This window comes from Eurytemora carolleeae, unplaced genomic scaffold, assembly GCF_000591075.1.
Source record: "Eurytemora carolleeae unplaced genomic scaffold, Eaff_2.0 scaffold1195, whole genome shotgun sequence".
NCBI lineage: Eukaryota > Metazoa > Arthropoda > Copepoda > Calanoida > Temoridae > Eurytemora > Eurytemora carolleeae.
In genome coordinates this window covers 81668-107963 of record NW_019397164.1, presented here as the reverse complement: position 1 = coordinate 107963, position 26296 = coordinate 81668, and the positions used below count along the sequence as shown (strand labels likewise).

Below are 26296 nucleotides of genomic sequence, written 5' to 3'. Positions count from 1 at the left end.
AGAGAAAAAAATTACGATTTATTTCTGTTCAACATTAGTTTTCCTTGGGAAAGATGTTTATTTCACGGTAATAATAAAAGAATTTTAATTATCAATAATAACTTCAAATTAGTTAAAATAAAAAAAATATTTCAAACTTTCTAATATGCTACGAGTAAAATGTAAACAAACCTATCTCCTCTCCTTAGTTATACTCTCATTGGGTACTACAAAATCTTTGACATTTAAAATGTACTCGCTCAATTTTTACTGTACTTTACTGTACTTTACTGTACTGGCTATTTGAAGGTATAGATTATTAGGATAATTAATTTGAACTGACCGTCATTTATGTCATCAACAATGTTGAAAGGGTGTCAATATATTATTCTTTTTTCAATACTTTTCTAACAAGTCTGTAAATCTATTTAGTTAAAAGTACGAATCGATTTTCCTAAAATTCCAAGCTATGCAAGCGTGAGGTTTTTTTCATGGTTACCTTCCCGGGGACCCTAGGTTATAGCTTTATTTAGGGTCAACTCCAGGGAATAGTAATTGTAAAAGTAATTGTAAGCTATGCAAGCCAATTTGTTTCATGGTTATCTTCAGACCCTAGCTTATAGCTTTATACACGGTCAACTCACAATTATTAAATAAGTTTACCTCTGGGATATTCACAAAATAAAACAGTTATAAATTCAAGGAAAATTTTTTAACATGACACTAATGACAGAAATTATATGAATTTTGTTGTTTTCACAAAAATACAACTACTTGCTCCTCTTATTAGAACAATTAATATATATTTCATGGGTTTATTTCATTGAGCAAAAGCATAAGGTCTAAAAAGGATACAACATCAAATATTATTGGTTAACATAAGCGTAATTGTAATGTTTACAACAAGGCACTATGGGTTGTAGTTCGGAAGAAAAGGTTTCAGCAAGTTTCAAGACATATTACGAATTGTACTGTGGTTATTTTATGTTTGAAGATAAGATTTCACACAGCCTTCAAGTACATGAGAGAATAGTTAGTTTTTTTTAGTTTTTTTCTCAAAATTGATCAAATGGTAGACATTACTAATGCTTCAGAACTAAATGAGGGTAAAATTTCAGAACCTTTACTAGAAGGAAGTGTGTTAGTAAGGTTTGCGAATAGCTTTTGTTAATCTTGAATTATGATTGTATGGAATTCAACAAAAATAATAAAAGGTTTTATGTTTAGTGCGATCTTTACTCATACTTTCCTGATTATTCATATTGTAATCCTTTTTAACGACTCTCACATTTGAGTGGAAATGCCAAAAATTGGAAAAATGACTTGATATATGTTGCTATAAAGTTTAAACAAATTATCTAATCTTAGGAAGACAATCTGACATTCTTCAGTGAGGCCCATAGAACTGTGGGATGACGACTGTTAGAATCAAGTTATGATTTTAAATAGTCCAATAAATATGAAACACAGCAGTTTTCTAGTGTGCGCAGTCCCCTTTCACTAAATATGTTATGATTTTCAAGTTATAAAATTCATTATAACAACTTCAATTTCATATAATATTGCTGAAATGTCGTCTCTCTATTCCACAGTTTTATGGACACTACTGCATTGTGATACTCTAATTAATTATACATTGGTAAGTATGTGTAAGGATCGTGTCAAACTGTACCTACAATTTACATATCCAATGTCAGTAATTAATAATATTTATAACTATAACACTGGTTTAAGTAAAAGAGAAGGACGTCTTTGGTTATTTAATAGAATATAAAATCTTGCTTTATTTATTTAATTTAAGTCTAGTGTAATGAAGACGACTGCAAGAAGAGCCCCCCCAAGTAAATCTCCGAGTGCAGTGAGATATGGAATTGCGGCATTGTCCGGATCAACAGCTCTTCGCCAAAGAAAGTGCACGAGAATATTAACAATGTAAAGCAGGAAACAAACCTTTAAAAAATTAATAGATTAGTTTTTAAATTTAATTAATTGTGATTTTTTTCTACCTGAAATAAAACTGCGACCATGTACAGAAAAAGAAAGGATACAGAGAAGATATGGAAACCTTGTGACAATCCAATAGCCAGGTTAAACGTTAAATGACCTAAAATATATATTTCGTTATTAATAAATAGCAACATAACATAAATAGTTAAAAGTAAAAAAAATATTTTTAATTATTATGTTTAATGCTTTAAGAAATCTTTAGGATATTCTTAATAAAGTTGCTATAATGATTTGTAACTGACCTGGAAGAACTAAGAAAAGCAGAACCCGAGCAGCTACTGAATTAGCGGTCAATATTCTTGATTTATCACAAGTCCCTGCATGGTAGGTATACAGAGGGTTTAGCAGATTACACGAAGAAACTTCGTTTGGTAAAGTTCCAAGTGTGCTGTGCTTATGGAGCTCGGTAGAGATTCTGGACGCTTGGATTCCAACTGTTAAAACCAAGAGAATGTTTTGGGGCTATATTTTCTAGATTGATTGATTTAACGACTGAGTGCAAAATTTAATTGTAGCACAATGTGGGTTTGGTTTTATTTCTACCTTAGCAGTGCTTAGGATCCGGATCTGTTGGATTCGCAACATTTTGGCTTTCTTGATCCGGATCCGCAAAAATTTGTAAATCCACGGATCCGGATACAAGGGGAAAAATACCATTTAAAACCTGCAAAAAATATACTTTTTGTTCTCAAAACGCAAATCTCAACTGTTTAGTGTTTACTAATGAGCGATTATTCAAACTTCATAATCTCTGAATGTTTCAGAAATTTTTAAAAATTTTTTTTTAATTTTTCATCCGCTAAAAAATCAGTAAATTTTAAGGAAATGTTTATGACCTGGATCCAGATCCGGATCCTTTCATTTGTACAGGGCGGGTACAGAATCCGGATCAGCATCAACATTTAAATAAAATCAAAATTACCTTTCTATATTCTCGTAATATATTAAAACTGCGGGATATTTATGTTACTGAACTGTTCCTTGTGGTTGTTAAGTACAAAATATCCCGCTATGCAAATTTTTCTTTCATCCTTATTTATTTTACAATATTAGATGTAAATAATGGATTGATTTTATACAAAAATAAATATGTAAATTGGATTAAGATTTTATGTCGAACATAAACTTGATTCCTAGGTTTCCAGCAACGCCATTAATGACAGGTTGGAAAAGAGCAATGTTTGGGAACCTGGAGATTACACGATTTAGTATAGTTCCACCTAGACTTGAGATGAGCATAGCGCAGAGAACTGGAGTCCAACCCTCTCGGAGAATATTCCTGGTATCCTTGTTCAAATCTGCGATCCTGTAGTATTTAAGATTATAAACAGAGTTTGCATGTTTTTAGGAAAACAAATCAAGACTTTCGATCCCAAAAAACTAGAGATCCAGTGAGTCTTAACTTTAGAGCCCATTTTAACCCATTAAATGGAGATTTTTCGTATTTGCTATTTCATACTTTTTTGTTCGTCTCTGTGTTGTAGATATTTAAGAACATGAAGTCTCTTATGCGATTTTTGACCGATTATGACTGAAATTATGAACATCGATGTAGTTAAATGCAAACCCATTTATAATCCACAATTGGACCCCCACACCTTCAAAAACATAATTCCCTTTCTAAATTTAGAATGTTATAAAAAATCGTTAACATTTTGAAAAAATGCAAAGCCTAGCAGAATTAAATTTGTTAGGAAATTATAACAAATAAAACGTAGAATTATTTCGTCCTTGGTTTTTTTTAAAAAGAGATGCCACAGAACTAAGGATTATGTAATCTGTGATTTGAATATCTTGGGACATTTTTCCTAGAATATGGTATATAAGTGACAAGATAAAACCATTTGCGGTATTTCTAATGGCGGTATTTCTAATGGCGGTATTTCTAATGAAAAAAGAGTAAAGATGAAACAAATTTCGCTTTTATCGGTCATTACTTTATTATCAATTAGCTAGCTGCGGCTCAAACGGATTTACCAAACAAACTTTTTTAAACTCAGAACGGGGTTATAAGATTTAGTGCTGAAATTAAGAAAAGTTTAAAATCAAATAGTGACCTGTAACAGTATACAGCTATAACAATATAAAGAACGAGGATAATGAGCTGTGGAGTGTATCCTGCAGACCGGAGAAGGGAGGAAACCAGGGAAAGAAGAGCAAGTGTAACCAGATCTCCTAGAGCAGCAGCTACTGGAGTAGCTACATTGTCAGGATTTACTCCGAACCTTCTCGAAACTAGAAGTAAGCTGTTAGTCTCGCTCAAGAAGCTAGGGTTTAAATATTAAGTAAGTGATGGGTATGATGACGAGATAATCCTTTTTGATCGTTCTTAAACATTCCAGATTTTTTCTATCTATATAATTAAGGTCTTTTGTATATATGTTAGCTGCAGCTGGTCAAACAGCTGGACCGAATGGGCTAAAAGTTGTTGAGGAAACTCTTGAGTAACATAGGTTAAAAAATAAAATATTTTTTAAAATCTATTTTTTTAAATTCAATTTGAAAAATTGCATGGTCAGCGCCGTGCCATATGTATTTGCAACCCGATATATATTTGCAACCCGATATATATTTGTAATCCATATATATTTGCAACCCGATGTCGTAGAACTTTGAAATTTCAAACTATGAAATCTGATAGATCAAAAAGTCTAAGCTTTAAATATCTAAGATGTATGGATTAGAAAATTTAAGGTTGAGGCAAAAACTCGGTTCCTTTAAAAAAATTATTATGTCCGAGTCAACATTTGGCATCATGTGAAAAATAAACATAATAAGTTTCACAAAAATTGTGGGATGACAATGATAGACCATACGACGTGAACGTTTAAATAAAGAATGAGATGAGATGTCAGCTCTGAACTACATATTGACCTGCTATACAGTTCCCAGCTCTGAACTACATATTGACCTGCTATAACGATGATCATAACTATCCCGAGACTAAGGCTGGCCAAGGATGCTGTTATCACACTACTACAGAGCATTACCAGTAAACTACTAAACTAGAAATTTAAAAATTTAAGATTTAAAATATGATAATTATTTACAATTTCTTACATTTTACTTTGCCAAGGGTTTCCAAGACCAATTTTGCCTACAAAACATCCAAGGTGTTACACATTGATCGAGGGAACCCGTGGTTAAGTAAAGATTTTGATTTCACAATTCTTATGAGATGAAAATGAGCGGAATAATATTTTACTTAATTGTCCCAAAGGACTTTTGGAGGGGAATGATGGGGGGGGGGTCTTGGGTATGAAATTTTGTTTAAAAGGCTATAAAAAGATGTTCTAACCTCCATGATTGAGTGTGATGTAAGATAAGACATTAGCACTGCAATACCTGCAGCCAGGCCACCAACCACAACACCCTAGACAGATCTATACTTGGAGAAAGTGACTGATCACTCAACTCAAACTCTAATTTTCTAATCACTATATCAATGCAAATAGAGGATGTAAACCTTTGATATGTTAAAAGACAGATATTTGATCCAGCAGATTTAAAGTTTTTCAATATCAAAGGTTTAACACACCAGGAAGAGTTTTCAGTTTCTTTGTTTTAATGGAATCAAGATTTTTCCCATCACAGAACAAGAACATTTCAAAATGTCAAGTCGTCTTGAACGATTTTTTTTTAAAGTTATTAAAACATGATGTTGTGGCTAAAAGGATCGTTTGTACTTTTCAGAAAAACAAACTGATCGTTTCGTTAACGACGTGGAAAAAGCGAAAAACGAAGGTCGTTTGAAAAATCCCAAACGAAACGAAAAACAATAGTTTGATGTTCGTTTTTAATAACGATTAACAACCCTAGTTCCGGCATTGAATTATGAAAAATGAAAAGCTGAACCTTGAAATAAGTTGTTTTAAGTTGTGAATAACCTGAAGTTGGATAAGAGCAAGGTTTGCTCCGCCCATCTCTAGTGTCTGAGAAACTGTATCCAGGTGTCCCAGGTTAGCATGGGTAGATAATCTTAAAATAGAATAGTTTAAAGACAAAATATCAGAAAAAATATAGATTTAGTTAAAGCAATTTCCAGTAAACCTCAATGCAAAGATTGCAATGTCCAATTTACAGCGGTACTCTTTAAAGCTTGGTCTAATCCAGTATGACTTAGATATCCATGTTTTTTGTTTCTTTAAACTTTCTTATTTTCATTTGTGGTTTCTCTGCAAAAGTTACTCGCGCATTTCTTGCTTATAAGAAACAATGGAGAAATTCAAAGAAATTTTCACTTTTCAAGTAAGAAACACGACATAATCTTCCACTTTTTTGATCAGTTTTAAGTTTCAAGGGTACCGTTGTAAATCTGGCATTTGTATTTTTACATGTAGGGTCACTTAAAATTACGCAATACGCATACAGTTCATTTGAATTTGATTTTCACCTGGAAGCTAAAGTCATTTCCAGGTTTCCCTTCAAACCAATCAGAGCAGGGACCTGTTCAGTGTAAAGTGTAAATAGATTACTCAGATGGCCTAATAGATTAACATATATCTATGCACAATATTTAACAAACAATTAATCAAGGAGACGAAGGAATTTATTGCACATTACAGTGTACTTCTACTTTGGAGTTCGGATATTAGGAATATTGATTAAAAATAGAATATCTTGGAATGAACGATTGCAGTTCTCACACTCGAAGAAAAAAGTCTTTGAAAAATAAATGTTCATCAAACTGATANCTACAGAAATACCCATGCATGAAACCTACCATGATAAAGAGTTGAGGTATATCTACAAAAACCCTCCAGAACTGCACTCTGTAAGCATACAACCATGAAATATCTAATAGTTTAAAGACTCTGTAAGCGTAATTTCAAATACAAAGATGGCAATGCCCGATATATAACGGTATCCTTGAAACCAAAAATGTGGCAGATACCTTCGTTTTTTTTTTCTCGAAAAGTGAGTTTCTATGTTGATTCTTATATCAGCAAGAAATGTGCCGGTCACTTTTGCAGAGAAACCACAAATAAAAAAAAAACAGTTTAAACAAACAAAAACATGGATATCTTATTCATACTTCATCAGACACAGCGTTAAGGAAACCGTTATAAATCGGGAAATGCCATCTTTGAATGAAGGGTCACTTGAAATTACACTAACACTCCCTGTAAGTCTAAAATTAAGGAGGTTTGTTTTCACTTTAATCTCATAACGTTGGAGTGTGTAATGATGGGTAAAATTTCAGAGACATATTAAAATAGTTAATTTGGTAAAATATATTTAATTTGACTTCCTGGTTCTATATTTTTTTCGAATATTTATCTACTTTTACAAACTTACATCTCAAATAAGAAAGGCCGATTCAATCTTTACATCGGTTAATTCAAAGAGTTCCAGGTCGTCAATTTAATTTAAACCTACCTCTCTGAAGCTAATCCTGCTCCAACCCTATCCAACCACTGGTTGGTTTAAACCTACCTCTCTGAAACTAATCCTGCTCCAACCCTATCCAACCACTGGTGGGTTTGAACCTACCTCTCTGAACTAATCCTGCTCCAACCCTATCCAACCACTGGTGGGTTTAAACCTACCTTTCTCAAATTAATCCTGCTCCAACCCTATCCAACCACTGGCGGGTTTAAACCTACCTCTCTAGAACCAATGCTGCTCTAACCCTATCCAACTACTTATGGGTTAAACCTACCTCTCTAGAACCATTCTGCTCTAACCCTACCCAACTACTGATGGGTTTAAACCTTCCTCTCTAGAACTAAACCTGCTCCATTCCTACCAAACAACTGCATTGATTGGTATACCTACCTCTCTAGAACCAATGCTGCTCTAACCCTATCCAACTACTTATGGGTTAAACCTACCTCTCTAGAACCATTCTGCTCTAACCCTACCCAAATACTGGTGGGTTAAAACCTAACTCTCAGAACTAATCCTGCTCCAACCCTATCCAACCACTGGTGGGTTTAAACCTACCTTTCTCAAATTAATCCTGCTCCAACCCTATCCAACCACTGGCGGGTTTAAACCTACCTCTCTAGAACCAATGCTGCTCTAACCCTATCCAACTACTTATGGGTTAAAACTACCTCTCTAGAACCATTCTGCTCTAACCCTTCCCAAATACTGGTGGGTTAAAACCTAACTCTCAGAACTAATCCTGCTCCAACCCTACCCAACTACTGATGGGTTTAAACCTTCCTCTCTAGAACTAAACCTGTTCCATTCCTACCAAACAACTGCATTGATTGGTATACCTACCTCTCTAGAACCAACCCTGCTCCAACCATACCAAGCCCTGCGGATAGGAATGGAAGAAGAACTTCTCTGGTTACAGAAACCCAATTTTCTAATTTACAATAGAAAATATGAATTAATCAAATATTAATATATTCTATATTGTAGTATAGTTCTGTACGCTTCATGTTCACGGTACAAGGCTAGCAAAGCATAAAATCAAAATTAATACTTGCAAAAATATCTCTCCAACCATGAAAGTTAGTGATAAAAATTACTCCAGGAGTTATTTCCTTAAAACCGTAAACTATAGACTGCACGATGTACATCCGTATCCGTGTTACATCTCTGGTTCCTCTTCAGTTGAATCAGTTTCAATCAAATAAATCATTGTATTTTAAAAAATTCCAATTTCAAGTTCTTTGCGGCGTATAAAACGTGTATTTTTAAATATCGTTGATTTAAATCTACATTGTACAGTGTAACCCTGAGAAGGTTAATATTAAAACCTATATGACTGCACAGTGCACTGTAACTTGTAAGTCTGTAACTGCCAGCTGCCTGCTGCCTATATGCGTTATGTTGTGACTGTTTTTCCGGCCTCTGATTAAATCAGCTGATTTTTCAACTATCGTCTGCTAGACTTCTTTATCCGGCCAGGTTTAGTCAATAAACATCAGACAAACAAAATACGGTAGTAACCAAAAAATAGTGGATTGGTTGTCCTAATTTCTCTTTCATTTTCAAACTACGATTTTGTATTTTGTAACTACAGATTTATTTCCTATTACGTGCCCTAAGCTTTTTTAAACAAATTACAACATTTTACAACATTACAAATTACAAAACCTTAGCGATATTTCGAAGGTGACAATAACTTTACAGTTTCTGGTGAATACTGTGTTAGATAGTTCGAATAAATTTAAATTACAGTATATGGCCAGGCTTGCAAACATATGAGAAATGAGAATACAACCATCTCCCATGACGGAGTTGGTCGTGTTTTACTATTTATCTGCTGTTATGCCATCTAGTATATTTAAATAATTTTGGATTTATCTGCTGTCCCATCTAGTGTATTCATTTAATCTTGGATTTACCATTTATCTGCTGTCCCATCTAGTGTATTCATTTAATCTTAGATTTACCATTTATCTGCTGTCCCATCTAGTGTATTCATTAATCTTGGATTTACCATTTATCTGCTGTCCCATCTAGTGTATTCATTTAATCTTGGATTTACCATTTATCTGCTGTCCCATCTAGTTTATTCATTTAATCTTGGATTTACCATTTATCTGCTGTCCCATCTATAATAGTGTACTTAATAGCGTTTTANCCATTTTTCTGCTGTCCCATCTATAATAATATAGTCTTGGATTTACGATTTATCTGCTGTCCCATCTATAATAGTGTACTTAAAAGCGTTTAAAAAAAAATATACTGTATTCATATTAAAATCAAAGTAAAAAGGAAGTTAACATAATATTTTCCGTTAAATGGCATGAAGTTTGAACACATTTGATAGTAAAAATTTGTATAAATAAAAAAATGCCAACCATGCATATTCAAACCCCAGGATTTACGGCGTATCATTGTTTTGAAAATTTAATTGGTTTTATTAGATTTAGGGACAAAAATCTTCATCACATCTGGACAGTGCAGTGCATGAAAATAGTTGATTCGTGTTCGTACAGGCCATTGGCGTAGTGGGTGGGGGCGAAACCCCTGTTCACCCCCTAGACATTCACCCCGTTGAGCCAGAATTCTTGAATTCGGAGGCGCGCAGTATTAAAGATTTTAATTATTTTTTTGTTAATTCTGAGGCCAAATCATTTTAATGGAATGCTATTTTTAGCCCGTTTTTTTATATATTACACATTTTAATCAGTTTCCTCCCTGGAAAATATACGAGAATAAAAATATAAACTAAAGGTTCAAAATTTTCACTTTTCAGACAACTGTGGACAAATTTACAAATCTGCCATTGCCAGGGGAATATCTCTAACAATTTTCATTCCGAGGGGGGACTGACCCCTATGCCCCCTGTGTGCGCCCCTGGCTGCAATTCCTTACTTTAATTTTGTTTAATATTACACAACATGCGTGGACAATTTCAACTAACATTACACAACATGCGCGTGGATAATTCAATCAATTCTGGGTTGTAGAGTAGAGCAGGAATTTATATTCTAAATTTTAGACCGGATTATTTTACAGAATTTAACATTTAAAAAATAAGATTATCTGGAACCAGATTTAATAAATAGAGACATGGTTAAACCGCGCAGATGTAGTCGAACCACTTTTGTAGCTTAAACCGTCGCACAAGAGTTCAGCTATATCTCGCTATTTATTAGATATGATCCCTAAACAAAACAGACAATGGGCGGGCATGAAGAAACACTTTAAAAACCCTATAATGTGTATTGAGAATATTTACATATGTTCTTTGAATGACCAGTTCGATTGTTCACTTGCGTATACAGGAGTAAATATAAAATATCAAATATAGCTCAGAATAGTTCCAACCATAACTTATTTTGACTTTCTTAGGCCCCTTTACTCAAGAAAAAAGACTTGTAGGGCTTAAAGTATAAAAAGTTGAAATTGTGTATTTGATCAAACATTTCGGAAAATGGGAAGCATATTATAACAAAAATAACAAAAATAACAAAAATAACTTGTTATTTGAAATAAGCTTTCTAATGTCCCCATGATACGACCAGTGTCACATACCACATGGAACAATCAGTATATAGTACATTATAATCAATACACATGTGGTCTGGATGTGCATATAGCTGGTGTTTTATGTGGCAATGCATGATACACCATTGCCAGATTTGGGACCGTCTGGCGTGGCAATGTAAAACTTTTTGTTTGAGTAAACTATGTATGTTGTACAATTACATACAAGAGCTGTTGTGTAAGATCTAATCTCTGGTTTGTGTATAAACTACATGAGCTGTTGTGTAAGATCTAATCTCTGGTTTGTTTATAAACTACATGAGCTGTTGTGTAAGATCTAATCTCTGGTTTTTGTATAAACTACATGAGCTGTTGTGTAAGATCTAATCTCTGGTTTAGATAGACTACATGAGCTGTTGTGTAAGATCTAATCTCTGGTTTGCCAGGTTTACATATTTATCAATTAATCCAGAAACTAGCCGAGCTTCCTCCACACTATCACTCTAGAAATAAGAAAGAAATTGAGTCTTTGTCACAAACTATGATTTTCTAATCCTTTGATCTTTGCAACCCGTTGTCGTTGACATTTGTTATCGAAGGGATTACACCGGATCAGGTTGCAAATACATAAAATTTAGAAAATATGCTTGTGGCAAAAACCGAATATAGTAAATTATAAACATTTCTAGTAATTGAATCTTTTTTTATAAAAGTAATTATTTCGAATTTCAATTGATAAAGAAACTGAACACTTTTATTAAACACTAGCTTACTAATCCCTATATTTACAATCTGATGAAAACTTTTATAAAACTTTAATAATTTGTTCCAGCAGTTTTAATAACTTGACATATCAAAGGTTTCTACTAGAGGTTGCTAATTAGTAATGTCAATTTTTGTAAATTTTTTAAGCGGGAGGGAGGGGAGAGGGAGGGGGGGGTATGTACCTGGGATGTAATACAGTGAAGTGCTAGTTTCAGTTTTCTGCTGAACTCTCCAATGTAGTATTTTCTGATCTATAATAATACAAACTATTAAAAAACATTTGATGATTTTTTGCTGAAACTCAACTTGTTGGGTGAAATAAATGAGTTGCAAGGAGAAAAGTATCCAAAAAAGGTAAACAGCTTTCATTTTGTTACAAAACAAAAACAACATCAAAAATTATGATTTATTGACAGTGACATGTAAAAAACTAATGTTTATTTTGTTTCTAGAAAACAATTATCAGCTCTAGGCAGGCATCTGTACAATACAGGGCGAACCAAAAAACATTACTGAAACTAATGTCCTGAAATATTGCATTATTACCTCAGGCCGATCATCTGGATTGTTTGAAGTGAGTCCTGAAGCTGCAGGATTGTACCCATAAACCTGGTGTAGAGATGTTACAAAGTTGTACTCGTAAACAACCTTGTTAAAATCTTCAACTCCGCAACCAGGATCTATCTCGGACAGCTCCAGGAGGAAGGGTCCATAGTATCCATATCTAAATATAAAAAAAGTTTTATTATTAATACTGTATGAATACTGTTATTATGAGCTGTTGTGTAAGATCTAATCTCTGGTTTATGTATAAACTACATGAGCTGTTGTGTAAGATCTAATCTCTGGTTTTTGTATAANTACACTCAATCCTCCAGATACAGCTGAAAATATATGTACATTGTACAGTATACTCAATCCTCCAGATACAGCTGAAAATATATGTACATTGTACTGTATACTCAATCCTCCAGATACAGCTGAAAATATATGTACATTGTCCTGTATACTCAATCCTCCAGATACAGCTGAAAATATATGTACATTATACAGTACACTCAATCCTCCAGATACAGCTGAAAATATATGTACATTGTACAGTGCACTCAATCCTCCAGATACAGCTGAAAATATATGTACATTGTACAGTACACTCAATCCTCCAGATACAGCTGAACATATATGTACATTGTACTGTACACTTTTTATGCGGATTTTCTATAGACTGGCAACTTCCCAAAGCAAATTACAAAAGATATCATTATTTTTTTAATGAATTGTTTCTCTGATTAAAATACTATATATATTAAATAACTTTTTTATTTGAAGTTTTTTTTTCAAAACAAAAAGAATGATATTTGTCTACATTTTTTAAATGAATTGTTTCTTATGAAAAAAACCTTATCCTTCATAATAAGTTCAATAGATTTATTTCGTACACAAAGGTGAATTAGTATTTAATATTCTGATAAAACAAAAGCAAAGTTAAAACATAGATACAGGGTGTCCCAATAAACATGGGAATTCAGTGACGAATTCGATGTTCTATCCGGTATATCTTTTTTAACATTTTTATTTTTTTATTTTAGTTTTTAACAATATGTATAAAATAAATAGATGATGGTCAAAGCAATTTAACAGGTTATGAGAGGGTTGGGAAGAGGCGAATTGAGCAATTTAACAGGTTATGAGAGGGTTGGGAAGAGGCGTATTGAGTAATTTAACAGGTTAGGAGAGGGTTGGGAAGAGGCGTATTGAGCAATTTAACAGGTTAGGAGAGGGTTGGGAAGAGGCGTATTGAGCAATTTAACAGGTTAGGAGAGGGTTGGGAAGAGGCGTATTGAGTAATTTTTCATTTCTGAAAAAAAGCCTTCAATTGTTCCTAGATTTATTTTATTCGGTATATATATAAAAGATAAATCATGGTTGAGATCTCAAGAACAAAATTATCATAACTTGAGTATATTTGATAAGCTTGTCACAAATTGTACGAAACGAGTGTATAAATGTACACGTCTAGCCTAGCTTAACTATCAAAAAATATAATTTTTTTTCAAAGAAGTAAATGTGTACCTCCGATAAAGCAAGCTATTCCTGTAATGATAGCATCTCTGTTAGCAGCTAGGGTGGAAGCTTCTAGAACAGTTCTGAAAAAACAGAATTTAAAATATTGATTCTTTTTCGAAATCTTAGCTGTGATACAATTCATGAGAAATAATTGTACAGGATAAAATATTATTTTAGAAGAGAATGTACATTTTTTAAAGTTTTATTTCGTCCTTTTTGTGACCCATTTTATCCCATTTTATCCCATTTTATCCCATTTTATCTCATTTTATCCCATTTTATCCCATTTTATCCTAATTTTATCACATTTTATTCCATTTTTTCCCATTCTATCCCATTTACATAATTTTTTCCCATTTTATCCTTTTTTATCTAATTTTTCTCATATTTTCCTATTTCACTTTATTTATCTAATTTTTCCAATTTTATCACATTTTATTCCATTTTTTCCCATTCTATCCCATTTTTAAAATTTTTTTTCCCATTTTATCGCATTTTATTCCATATTTAATTCCATTTTATCCAATTTTAAGCCATTTTGTCTGAGCAAGGATGACTGGGATATTATTCCTTTTCTAGCTGAAAGCTGGGTGCCTTTTAGGTCATGGAAAATAATTCTTAACTTGTAAAATAAGTATTTCTCCGTCCTCGTTGATTAGAGAAATGTTGAAAGGATACAGTTGTGAATCAAATATCCCACTTGATGATGCTGGACCTACCTTGCTTCTTCTATAGCTGGTGGGATGGACTTTAGTATAGTGTGAAGTTTATAATCTATTTCTTGTATAGAATAATAAACTGATTTTACGTCTATACTTCTACTGCACTTTACATCATGGCTAACCAGCAAAAAACATTATATAATTATTGCGAGGATTTATCCGCTTGCCAAAATAAAATCATGAATGGTCCGCGACACATTACAATGAATAGAGTTGAAAGTGGGAGAATTAATTATTAGGAATGTACCCAACCAGGAAAAGTCCAGGCGCGGCGTTGAGATTACTCTAGCATTGATCCGCCCTAGACCCTTACTGGCCGCCCCCTCCCCCCCCCCGCCTTCGTGAAAATGAATTATTTTAAGTTTGCACAGTTGGATGCTTATATTGAGAAATAATCTGCACTGTTTGACAACAATTAGCCAGGTTTTTGCGATAATATAAACTTTCTCTAGTTTTGACGCGTGACATATTATTACTTTTATTTTATCATTCATGAAAATAAATTCCTAAAAGGAATTGCAAGTCTTTACCACAAACTCATATTCCCTAAATCTTTTTAACCTTTGATATTTCAAACTTAAAATATTTGATCTAACAGAATTTATAGTTGGAAATATCTAAGGTCTACGACATTGGGTTAGGGATTAGAAAATCAGAGTTTGTGGCAAAAAGGCTCGATTTATTTCAAATGATAAAATGTTGTAGCTAAAACCAAAGAGAATAGATTAGTATAGAGAGGAATTAACTTGAAAAAGTGTAAAACCGCCATTTTGTTGTACTGTTTCCATACTGATCTCAGTTCTGTGGTTATAACTCCGTTAAATGTTTCTAAACATCAAGCCAAATCTAAATTTTTTAACAAATTGTCTAAATGTTCTGTAAAATACATTAATCACGTTCTTTGTGGTATACGCTTAATTAAAAGCATTTTGAAGAGCATTATTTCGTTATTGTAGTGTTTAACATTGTCAAGCAGCGCAGAATTATTTTTTATAAGTTTAAGAAATAATTTGTTGTTGTTGTTATAATGTTATTTCCCTAGAGTATGATGAAGGATAAATTGGTGAACTGTTCACAACACCCTCAAAAAAAAGTTAAATAAAATAAAATTAAATAAATCTATCATAAATAGACAAACTTTTATGTTTGAATTTATTTGTAAATATTATCTATAATCATACAATATTGCCCGTCAGGACAAGTGGAGGAAAATTCACGCTAGATTATGACCTGTGTATTTTGCTAAATCAACTACACTGATGTAGTTGCAGTACGTAGAAAAGGGATATGAAAATAAACTAAAGTTTAGTTGGGGGGGGGGGGGGGGGGTATTTATGGGCATTTTGGGTTATAAAATGAATTGTAGCTTTTTCTTCACCTTAATTGTACATAATAACTTCTCATAAATATAAAGTGCTCCCCAAAATAAAATGGTAAATGAAGAAAACTTTTCATAAATATACAGCGCTCCCCAAAATAAAATGGTAAGCATTGAAGACTTTTCAAAATATTCAGTGCTCCCCAAAATAAAATGGTAAATAAAGGCAACTTCTTGTTACTATACAATAATCCCCAAAATAAAATGGTAAATGATGATGACTTTTCATAAATATACAGTGCTTCTTGAAAAATGATTGCACACTAAAGAAAAGTTGTCTTCATTTACCATTTTATTATTGAATAATGTATATTTATGAAAATTTATCTTCATTTACCCTTTTATCAATGCTCAGCATTTTATTTTGGGGAGTACTGTATATTTATGAAAAGTTGTCTTCATTTACCATTTTATCAATGAATTAAGGTGAAGAAAAAGTTACCATTCTTTTTATAACCCAAATAGACCATGAATAAACTCCCCCCCCCACTAAATTTTGGTTTATTTTCATATCCCTTTACGTACTACACCTAATATTATTAACAACAATGCATGATCAGTATAGTTGATTAAGCGAAATACACACGTCACAGCGTACATTTTCCTCCACTTGTCCAGAGCCCAAAACTTAAGACAGGGTATCGTTATGAAAACCAGTTTTGGAACACGGGTTTCATGAATGGGGTTAGGCAGTTTTTGTGAAAATCAATATTTTTATTATGAATTATATTTTATTTAGTTTCTTCATATTCTCCATTTTTCTGAATCTCTTAGAATAGCTTAAAATCTACATAAATGTTAAGACCCCAAAAAGGAAACCCGGGAGTTTCGTTCAATGTTACTCTCTTAAGTTTTGCTCTCTGAGCCCAAAACTTAAGCCGGCGTATCGTTATGAAAACCAGTTTTAAAACCCGGGTTTTACGAATGGGGTTAGGCAGTTTTGTGGATATCTATATTTTTATTATGAATTTTTTTTATTTAGTTTCTTCATATTCTCTTTAATCAAAAATCTACACAAAAGACCCCAAAAAGGAAACTCGAGAGTTTTTGACATGGAGTAATTTGATGTAAATAGGGACCAAAACTAATATATAAGATTTGGCATAACTTTGACACAGTTTTATATCAATTTCTTGAGACAGGGACATCAGATAGAACTAATATTGGTCGCGATCAACATCTTTAGTATATTCTTTACAGTACCTTTAAACATCTTTACAACATCTTTACAGTACAGTACAGTACAGTACAGTACAACATCTTTACAGTACCTTTAAAGAAACTCTTACTTTTTTGTATTTACCTGGTTTGATAAAGATGAATGAGAGGATGAGGATGAGGATGAATGAGAGGACAAGGATGAGGATGAATGAGCTGGGATTGATGAATGTGAATGACCTGAAAGAAAATCAAGTTGTTTATATATTTGAAACTGAATGAAATCTGAGAAGTCATGATTGTTATGACAGGGAGAACTCATGTTCTGCATCAAAATATTGTAAATCGGGCATATAATGCTCTGTTTTTAAATAGAGGGTTATTTAAAATTAGAAACAGTTCCTTTCCGCTTTATTTGTCAGGATTAGGTCAATGTCAAACTAAAAGCTATGTTTAATGATTAAGGTGCTAGAGTAATTTAAAACAAAAGTTCAAAAAGTCCCCCGGGAAAATAACAAAGTTATAATTTATTTTGGAATGTATTTAAATTTTCATAAAATAGAGATTTAAGTATGTTTGTAATTCAATAATGTTTCATCCGTTATATACCATCTGTCATTAATATCTTCGTTTTGGTCAAGTTTCTGCTCCAGTTTTTTAAATTCTATTTCAGGCTTTCAAGGAACTTTGCCCAATCTTCTATTTTAACTGTGAACTTTTTCTCTTTGTATACATTGTAAAACAACAGCAAAAGAAGTTCGCGGATTATAAAATATTTTTTTGGTTGATTTTCAAAACTTTGGAGACAACTGTTTGTAATTCTGAGCATCCATAAATAAACCTTCCCTGGAGTCATGCGAGGTCCAAATTTGGTCCAGACTGGTTCAGCCGTTTTAACGTTTATTGGATACAAACAGAAAGACAGAGAAGCAAAGTATTTATATATATATCTATTTTACCTAAAGATGTGTCTGTGAGAACTGATGGAAGAAGAATAAGAATAGGTGTAAGTCGCACTGTTAAAAATGTCAAAAGTTAGTTATAATTTCATCATGACAATGTCGGAAAAAAACTTGTAAAACTTGTAAAAAACTTCTTTAAAAACCTTTATTATAACCCGCTGGCATTGTGTTTTCTTCCCATATATCTGTACTCTGTAACTGTACTGTACTGTACTCTGTAACTGTACTGTACTGTGAATATTGTACATAAAAATGTGACATCCCTATCATTACGAAGCTGTAGTTGTAAATATCTGATTTAGCCACTCATTTGTATCTTAACTAATCTGAAACAAAAATAAAGTTTAAGAAATATATATTTGGATTTTTTTTAGGAATTTTGGGAACATTTAACTTGAAATTATGAACATAAAACATGAATTATGAACATAAAAAAGATAAAGGCTTTTTATAAAATTTGTAAATTCAGTGGCATCTTACGGGGGGGGGGGCCTTGGGAAAATCAGGGGTGCAAGTCGAGAAAACAGGAACCTTCTAGCCCTTTAATTTTGTTTTTCAAGAATAGATTCAAAAATATTTTCCCTGGTCGCAACTTAATCACTCAAAATGAAGATTTTTAATGAAATTACATAAAAATCCAAAATTTAGTTACACATTTTCCCACCCGCATCTTTTCATGGTCTTGACATATTAAAATATTTCGGCCCCTGGAAAATATTGTAAGCCGCCCCTGTGTGAACTGATCCTATTCCTTTAGCTCATTATTAACTTTCCCATGATAATCAAGTCTTGTTGTTGTAAAGGATAAGATTCTGCGGCTGTAGTTTATACTCTGGATACTAAACTTAAGTTTAGTTTCTCGTTCTAAAACTAAACTTAACTCAGTTTTCTATGCTTAATTAGACTGGCAAAAACTTTGTACTCTGGAGGAAAACAAAAGCCGGTTTTAGCTTCTAAAGCTTGCGTGCAGATATTGCAGAAGTATAAGTACAAATGCAGGTTGCCTGTGCTTTATCAGCAGCAGAATCTTATTCTTAAGGGACTGTACTTCATTTTACTATGTTGTCAAATTATCAACCTATTGAGCTGGGAGATTTGATTTCACACCTTAAAGTTTTAATATCGCTTCATTTTTAAGCTGATTAATGGATATTTTTAAGGTTTAAATCTAGATCAAGATTAAACTCAATAAATTACTTATTTTGATATTTACAAGATGGAAGCCGATAAGATAGTATACTAGGGTTTCCCAATAAACATTGGAATTCAGTGATGATTTTTATATCGTCTTTGTAAATGATTTTTTTATGCATTATAGTGATACCTGATAGGAAATCTGTAATCAAGGAGTATGGCAATGGCATAGAAGGAAGATACAACTGACTCGGTCCGCCCTACCATATGATTATTGCAGGGTGTCCCATTTCATAATAGATCGTCAATGAGTCTAAATTACAATTTCTGGGGCTAATTAGAAAATTTAAGAAGAATAAATCATTTTGAAAAATTGAATAAGGCTAATGTAAAAATTTTCTTGCAGGAAATGCTATGTTTTTTGAATATTATATGCTTATGTTATGTTATTATATTTATGTATGTTATGTTTATAACCTATTCTGAATATTTCTTATGGAGTGCCCGTCTGCAAAGCATGCATAATCATATGATAGGGCGGGCCGCGTCAGTTGTATCTTCCTTCTTTTCCATACTCCTTGTCTGCAATCCGTAGATGTTTCTTCTTCTAGAGTTCAGAATTTGTTTATTATTGTTTTGATTGTTCTCGTACTTTTTACATAGACGATAACAAGGTTATAATGCAAGGAAAGTTAATTGCGGTCGCGTATACTCTGCGTACATAATTGAAACCAGTTCTCTCTGGACGGAATTTGTAAACAAGAATAGATGCACCAGTGTTCGTCTAGTATCCGAGGAGGATTAAAGCATTTAATGGTGATAATTTTGATAATTCACATAATAGTTTTGGATGACCAGAATATTTCATTGATTATTTTTGTGAAAATCGATCCCGTCTGGCTGTGGAATCCGTCTTCTGTTAACTTTTCCACCCAAAGACAGTACACTGCAATAAAAAAAGGCATACACCTCTGAAATAACTGTCCTTTCATTAGTACCTTGGACGATAATAAATATCCTAAAAAGCTCCTAATTTTTTAAGTAATTTTTCTGAGTTGGGCAAGAAAGAACGACTTTGCGCCCTTGTAAGACCTCCAGGGTACATTAATCAATATTTGATTCAGGGGCGTAAATAAGGATTCTGTAAAGGGGGGGGGTCCAGGGTGGGTGGGGGGCATAGCCCCCATAGACCCGCCCCTGAATACGCCTCTGGTTGGGTTTAGCTTGGGGTGGACCATAATCATTAAATGTCTGTTCTAAAGCTAACTTTCTTTTTACAGAAGGGCAGCACAGTCTTCATTAATATTTTACATTTTACGGACCATAAATGAGTTGATTTTTTACCCTGACCTAAAAGTACAAAAAAAATTACAGATCTGACCAAAACTAATCTTCTGGAGTTGTAGTGTTTTATTCTTTCTAGCAAGTTGGGCAACCGCTTGTTGCGTAAATAATAGTTTATGATCATCCATGTACACACATCTTTCTGGAGCCATACAAGAACCTTATTTGCTAAGATCCGAACTCTGTTGGGTTCAACATGTTAACTAGATAAGGAGTAAGGTTGGGTTCAACATGTTAACTAGATGTGGAGTAAGGTTGGATTCAACATGTTAACTAGATGAGGAGTAAGGTTGGGTTCAACATGTTAACTAGATGAGGAGTAAGGTTGGGTTCAACATGTTAACTAGATGTGGAGTAAGGTTGGGTTCAACATGTTAACTAGNGCCAAAACTTTTCATTGGAGACCACCAGATTATCATTGGGGACTCCCAGCTTTTCATTGAGAACTGAAGATTTTCGTTGCCGACCCTCAGGGAGTAAGGTTGGGTTCAACATGTTAATTAGATATGGAGTAAGGTTGGGTTCAATATGTTAACTAGATGAGGAGTAAGGTTGAGTTCAACATGTTAACTATATGTGGAGTAAGGTTGGGTTCAACATGTTATTTAGATATGGAGTAAGGTTGGGTTCAACATGTTAATTATATGTGGAGTAAGGTTGGGTTTAACATGTTAACTAGATGAGGAGTAAGGTTGGGTTTAACATGTTAACTAGATGTGGAGTAAGATTGGGTTCAACATGTTAACTAGATGTAGAGTAAGGTTGGGTTCAATATGTTAACTAGATGTGGAGTAAGGTTGGGTTCAACATGTTATTTAGATGTGGAGTAAGGTTGGATTTAACATGTTAACTAGAGAACAAACTGACAACTGATCAAATCTCAGTAGTTCCACTCTACTCCACCCCAGGCCTGATATGAGAGTTTGCTCCGCTCTGACCAGTGTCCACTTTCCTCTCCATTAAGTGCCAACCTACTCTTCTGTATCTGTACTGTTTCCATAATATGACATTTTGAACTTGATGTTTCAAAATCAGTTTACTCAATCTACAAGTCGAGGTTTGGTAATAAATTAGAAACTCAAGAAACAGGTTTTAGATTTAACAACATTGTTAATGATGAACAGAGAACCGTATAATGATAACTAACTAGTTATCTCTTCAAATTAGGGAAGAAAACAGGGAAAGAAATATAGGATTGAATATTAAATTACCGAGGGTTCCCTTCATCAGAACTCAAACATCTCGAGCGTAGCGTGGCGTAAGTTGAAAAATACGTGCTTTCAAAGATTTTTCTGTTTTTATTCGTTGAGCTTTCTAAATTATAATCGTAATATTTTTTGGATATACAGGGTTACCCACAAAAAATAAGACTGTTAAGACGACCCAAAGCTAAAAAAATTGATAATTTTTTGGCTTGATTTTTAATTTATTTCTGCATTCAATTGCGTATTATGATGGTTTACTAAATGATTAAGCCCAGAAATAATCCTGTTTTGGTCCGCAAACAGATTAAACAAATACTGTACAATCGTCTCTTAAAGTCTCATCCTTTGTGGGTGATCCTGTATTTATAGAACCGCCCCCCCCCCCCACTTTGATGTCACTTCTCTCAAAATCATTTGGTTTACAGGTATACCAGTATACAAATAGCGGACCCACAAACGTCAGACGTTACAAAGGTCGGACTTACAAACGACGGACTGGTACAAACGTCGGACTGGTACAAACGTCGGACTTGTACAAACGTCGGACTTGTACAAACGACGGACTGGTACAAACGTCAGGACGGGTTCATTTATTAGAAAAAACGTCGGACTTTGGTTGAGATTGAAAGAAAAGATCATTGCTATAAGAAATAAATAAAAAATCACTTACTTATTGTGATACAAATCAAAGACAGCTGAATAAAGTCTCATCCTGTGAAGGTAGCACTGTATAAAACAACAAACCAAAATGGATTTTGGTTCCATTGTCACAAACCATAATGCTTCAAAATGCCTAAATCTTTGCAACCCGATGTCGTATAACCTTTAATATTTCAACCTATGAAATCCATAAGATCATAAAGATTAAGTTTGAAAGTATTAAATTTGAATACCATTGCCAGGTTGCAAAGATATAGGTATGAGAATATTTGAGTTGGTGGCAAGAACTCAGTTGGGTAGATTTGACATAAACCAATCAATGAAAGGAAATACTTTTTTGAAATTTCAAACTTCAAATAATTGTTTTTCCTTAGTCCGACGTTTGTACTGGTCTGACGTGTGTACTGGTCCAACGTTTGTACTGTCTTACGTTTGTACCAGTCAGACGTTTGTACTAGTCCGACGTTTGTCCTGGTCCGACGTTTGTCCTGTCCGATGTTTGTAAGTCTTGGGTTTGTACCGTCCGACGTTTGTCCTGGTACCGACTGACACCATTAAAACATAGAATATAGATGATTAACAGTCGGGAAACTCTAACACTTTCTCGCCTTTAAACCTAGCGTTATGGGATAATACTCGGGTTCTGTCTTATAGAAGCCAAGCATTACGACCATTTCGTTGGAGAGCCAAAACTTTTCATTGGAGACCACCAGATTATCATTGGGGACTCCCAGCTTTTCATTGAGAACTGAAGATTTTCGTTGCCGACCCTCAGATTTTTCAATGGAGACCCCAAATTTATCATTGGAGACCCCATATTCTCTTTAGAGAATAATATGAAATGATAATCTGAAGGTTTTCATCGAAAATCTGGGGTGTCCAATAAAAATCTGGAAAACTCTATTTAAAAAATCTGGGGTTTCCAATGAAAAGTTTGGGGTCTCAATAACAAGATTGGGGTCTCCAATGATAATCTGGGTTTCTCCTAAGAATATCATTCGGTCTCAAAGAAAATCTATGGTCTCCAATGAATTCATTTGGGTCTCCAATGAAATTCTGGGGGTCTGTAACGAACATCTTGGATCTCAAAAGCTTGGGTCTCCAATGATAATATGGGGATCTTCAATGCAAAGTTGGGGCTCTTCAACGACATGGTCATAATGGCCGACCATTACCCCTAATGCTCGGTTTCTATAAGAAATAAACCGAGTATTACCCCTAATCCTCGATTTCAATGGTGAAAACGTTTTTTGGAAGCCCAACTGATAAAGGTTAGCGAACCTGAATGAAGATTGAAAGAAAACAACATAAACCTGTTTAGCATCCCGGCTTCTGACGTCAAACTATATATATTAGAACCATTTAGAAACTCCAGAACTGGTCAAACAACTTCTCAGATAAAGAATAAGATTAGTTTAAAAATTAAAGGACATTATACCAAGGGAGAAAATGAAACAAAAGGTTTACAGTCATAATGCAATAAATAATGTTAGAAAGTAGGTGAAAAGGTAAAAGGTAGATGAAACCAGAATAGAATAAGAGACTGTTTGAATGTGAGAGACAAGTAATGAAGATGAGGAATAAGAAAGTGATTAGGATATTAGAAGAAGTAGAGAATAAAAATGAGAAAATGGAACTATAAACTAAAACACATTCAGAGAGATAAAAGGAAGAGCAAAGATGAATGTAAATATTAAAAAGATGAGGCTACCAGAAAAAAAGAGAAAATTAGTTCGAAATGAAAAAATAAACAGGGGCGTACGAGAGCATTTGTGCAGGGAGGTGACACTGCACCGCGCCAAAAAAAATTTCGTGCCCCCCCCCATATAAAATCTCTTTTTTGAAAAATACTGATACCTTTTTTAACTATGTAAATTATTCGATCATATGCACACTTCCATAAAATAAGTGTTAATAAATTATTAATGTAATTTTCTTAAGTGGGCTCATCAGACACTTCCTCTTAATACTGTTGTGTAAGCTTCAATGGGTGAAAAATAGAGATGGAAACGTTTCTTTAAAAACATCTATATTTTCATAGAAACGATACATATTGTCAAGGAAAGTCAATTGCGGTCGTGTATACTCTGTGTGAAACAAGCTCGGGGCCATAGAGAAAATAGACTGTTTATAGTCGCTACTCCATTTACATGTATTAGCCGAANGTACGTCCTGAAAATTAATGGGGAAAAAAGAGAAAGAAACACCGGGGAATAGAAAGTAAAGTGATTTGGAGGAAAAATAGAGAAGATAAAGAATTTGTTCAAAACAAAACTTTAAAGAAGGAAGAGTGAAAGAAAGATTTTAGAGAAAGCTAGAAAAATAGTGATTGGAAAACCAAGAATTGCTAATCTATAAATATGTATTTTTTAAGTGCCTAAAAACATAAGTATTCATGTACAACACAATATCTTGTATTTACAGAAAAAAAAACAGGTTCTAGAGTGAAACAAGCTCGGGGCCATAGAGAAAATAGACTGTTTATAGTCGCTACTCCATTTACATGTATTAGCCGAAATTGTACCGAACCACTGCTGATCTATTGACATAGACTAACAGATGTCAACCTATCCTTGTAAACAATCCTTGAATTATATGTGAACCTATTCTTGTATACAATCCTTGAATTAGATGTCAACCTATCCTTGTATACAATCCTTGAATTAGATGTCAAACTATCCTTGTATATAATCCTTGAATTAGATGTCAACCTATCCTTGTATACAATCATTGAATTAGATGTCAACCTATCCTTCAATACAATCCTTGAATTACATGTCAACCTATCCTTGTACAATCCTTGAAAACATTTGATCAAGATCCTCTAATTGTATACAATCCTTAAATTATGTAGTCTCTTTGTTGTCTGTGAGCTGAGACCACAATACACATGTTTGAGATTAGAATAAATAAATTCTTTCAAATTTAGTTTTAGTAGAGTTTTCTTGATATACAATACATATACTAAAAAGTTAAAACGATTTAATTAAATAGTGACAGTATTTGAAGTTTAAAGATCGTGGAGTGAGATATGAATGTAGATGTGAATTTATGTAAAACATACAACGCAAATTTAATTAAATAGTGACAGTATTTGAAGTTTAATGATCGTGGAGTGAGATATGAATGTAGATGTGAATTTATGTAAAACATACAACGCAAATTTGAATGAAATAGTGACAGTATTTGAAGTTTTAAGATCGTGGAGTGAGATATGAATGTAGATGTGAATTTATGTAAAACATACAACGCAAATTATGTAAACCGTCATCCTTACTTATAGCTTTCTTTTATTAATGCTTCTACCACTCATGTATGCCGAGTCCATTAGCGCTAGATCCAATCAGGGTTCAGCCCTGTGTTTGTTGTCTATTCTGAAGCAATAGAAACATTCATAGCGGTAACATCTATCTTTCTATCTATCTCATTATACAATTAGAGATAAATCCTTGTATCGGCACTATAACAGTAAATAGAAATATTTACTTCTACTGAAACTATAGTGCTACGTTATTGTTAATCATGATTATATAAGCTTTACAGGAAATTTATCCTGGGGGCTTAACCTTCTTTTACTTTCCAGAGGTTGCTTAACCCCCGTTGGAGTTGAAATACCCTAACCATTTTTGTCACTTATCTAGAGAGGGGTCAGCCCACATACGCCCTGTGTACGCCCCTGAATTGTTAACCGGAATCATCTGTTAACGCCTGGTTGTACCATTTTAAACCTTTGCACCAGATTAGGATAATTAGTTGTACATTTTAATAATGAAGAGTTAATAAAAAGTCCAGTTTCAAGGTTTTGATATAATTAAATTTTCATGCATTGGATTTTGTTAATGCAGAAATTTTTCCTTCTCTTCGCTCCTGTTTCCTGTTTTCACTCAACCCTTTCATCATTATTTACCTCTAGTTCACATCTACTTTGTCTGTTTCTTACTAAACTCCTGTTTCCTGTTTTCACTCAACCCTTTCATCATTATTTACCTCTAGTTCACATCTACTTTGTCTGTTTCT

General features: G+C 33.5%; 2 protein-coding genes and 1 long non-coding RNA gene across 7 annotated transcripts; all 3 read right to left on the bottom strand.

Annotated features, from left to right (window-relative positions):
* Positions 1-778: 778 nt before the first annotated feature.
* On the bottom strand, positions 779-8325 carry LOC111712435 (solute carrier family 41 member 3). Of its 5 annotated transcripts, none has more exons than XR_002767451.1 (12): positions 8218-8325; positions 6710-6758; positions 6380-6432; positions 5874-5964; positions 5285-5359; positions 4898-4991; positions 4044-4221; positions 3120-3292; positions 2229-2420; positions 1986-2083; positions 1101-1929; positions 779-990 (listed from the first exon to the last, which is right to left on the bottom strand). XR_002767451.1 is itself a non-coding variant. In XM_023487037.1 (11 exons), exons 1-11 carry the CDS (start codon positions 8244-8246, stop codon positions 1771-1773), a joined length of 1191 nt encoding a protein of 396 aa, XP_023342805.1. In that variant the 5' UTR covers positions 8247-8325; the 3' UTR covers positions 779-1770. The 5 variants fall into 5 exon arrangements, 1 of the variants encoding a protein (XP_023342805.1); XR_002767452.1 differs by having other exon boundaries at positions 1107-1929; XR_002767450.1 differs by having other exon boundaries at positions 779-1228; positions 1615-1929.
* A 1745-nt stretch (positions 8326-10070) lies between these two features.
* Positions 10071-12369, bottom strand: LOC111712436 (uncharacterized). Its single transcript, XR_002767454.1, has 3 exons — positions 12196-12369; positions 11832-11900; positions 10071-11387 (listed from the first exon to the last, which is right to left on the bottom strand). It is a non-coding gene; the product is annotated as an uncharacterized LOC111712436 (long non-coding RNA).
* An 84-nt stretch (positions 12370-12453) lies between these two features.
* LOC111712434 (uncharacterized) lies at positions 12454-19334 on the bottom strand. The gene is made up of 8 exons (XM_023487036.1): positions 19261-19334; positions 18200-18262; positions 17934-17990; positions 17120-17214; positions 15477-15520; positions 14436-14555; positions 13723-13796; positions 12454-12821 (listed from the first exon to the last, which is right to left on the bottom strand). Exons 2-8 carry the CDS (start codon positions 18204-18206, stop codon positions 12454-12456), a joined length of 765 nt encoding a protein of 254 aa, XP_023342804.1. The 5' UTR covers positions 18207-18262; positions 19261-19334.
* Positions 19335-26296: the final 6962 nt, after the last annotated feature.

What these genes read in the sequence shown, in the direction of transcription:
- LOC111712435 (XM_023487037.1), bottom strand. Translation starts at nt 8,246, where the DNA reads ATGGTTGGAGCAGGGTTGGTTCTAGAGAG. An exon ending in GCAGGGTTGGTTCTAGAGAG is followed by an intron (nt 6,759 to 8,217) that starts GTAGGTATACCA and finishes GTATGCTTACAG; the next exon opens with AGTGCAGTTCTGGAGGGTTT. An exon ending in TTGCTCTTATCCAACTTCAG is followed by an intron (nt 5,360 to 5,873) that starts GTTATTCACAAC and finishes AGATCTGTCTAG; the next exon opens with GGTGTTGTGGTTGGTGGCCT.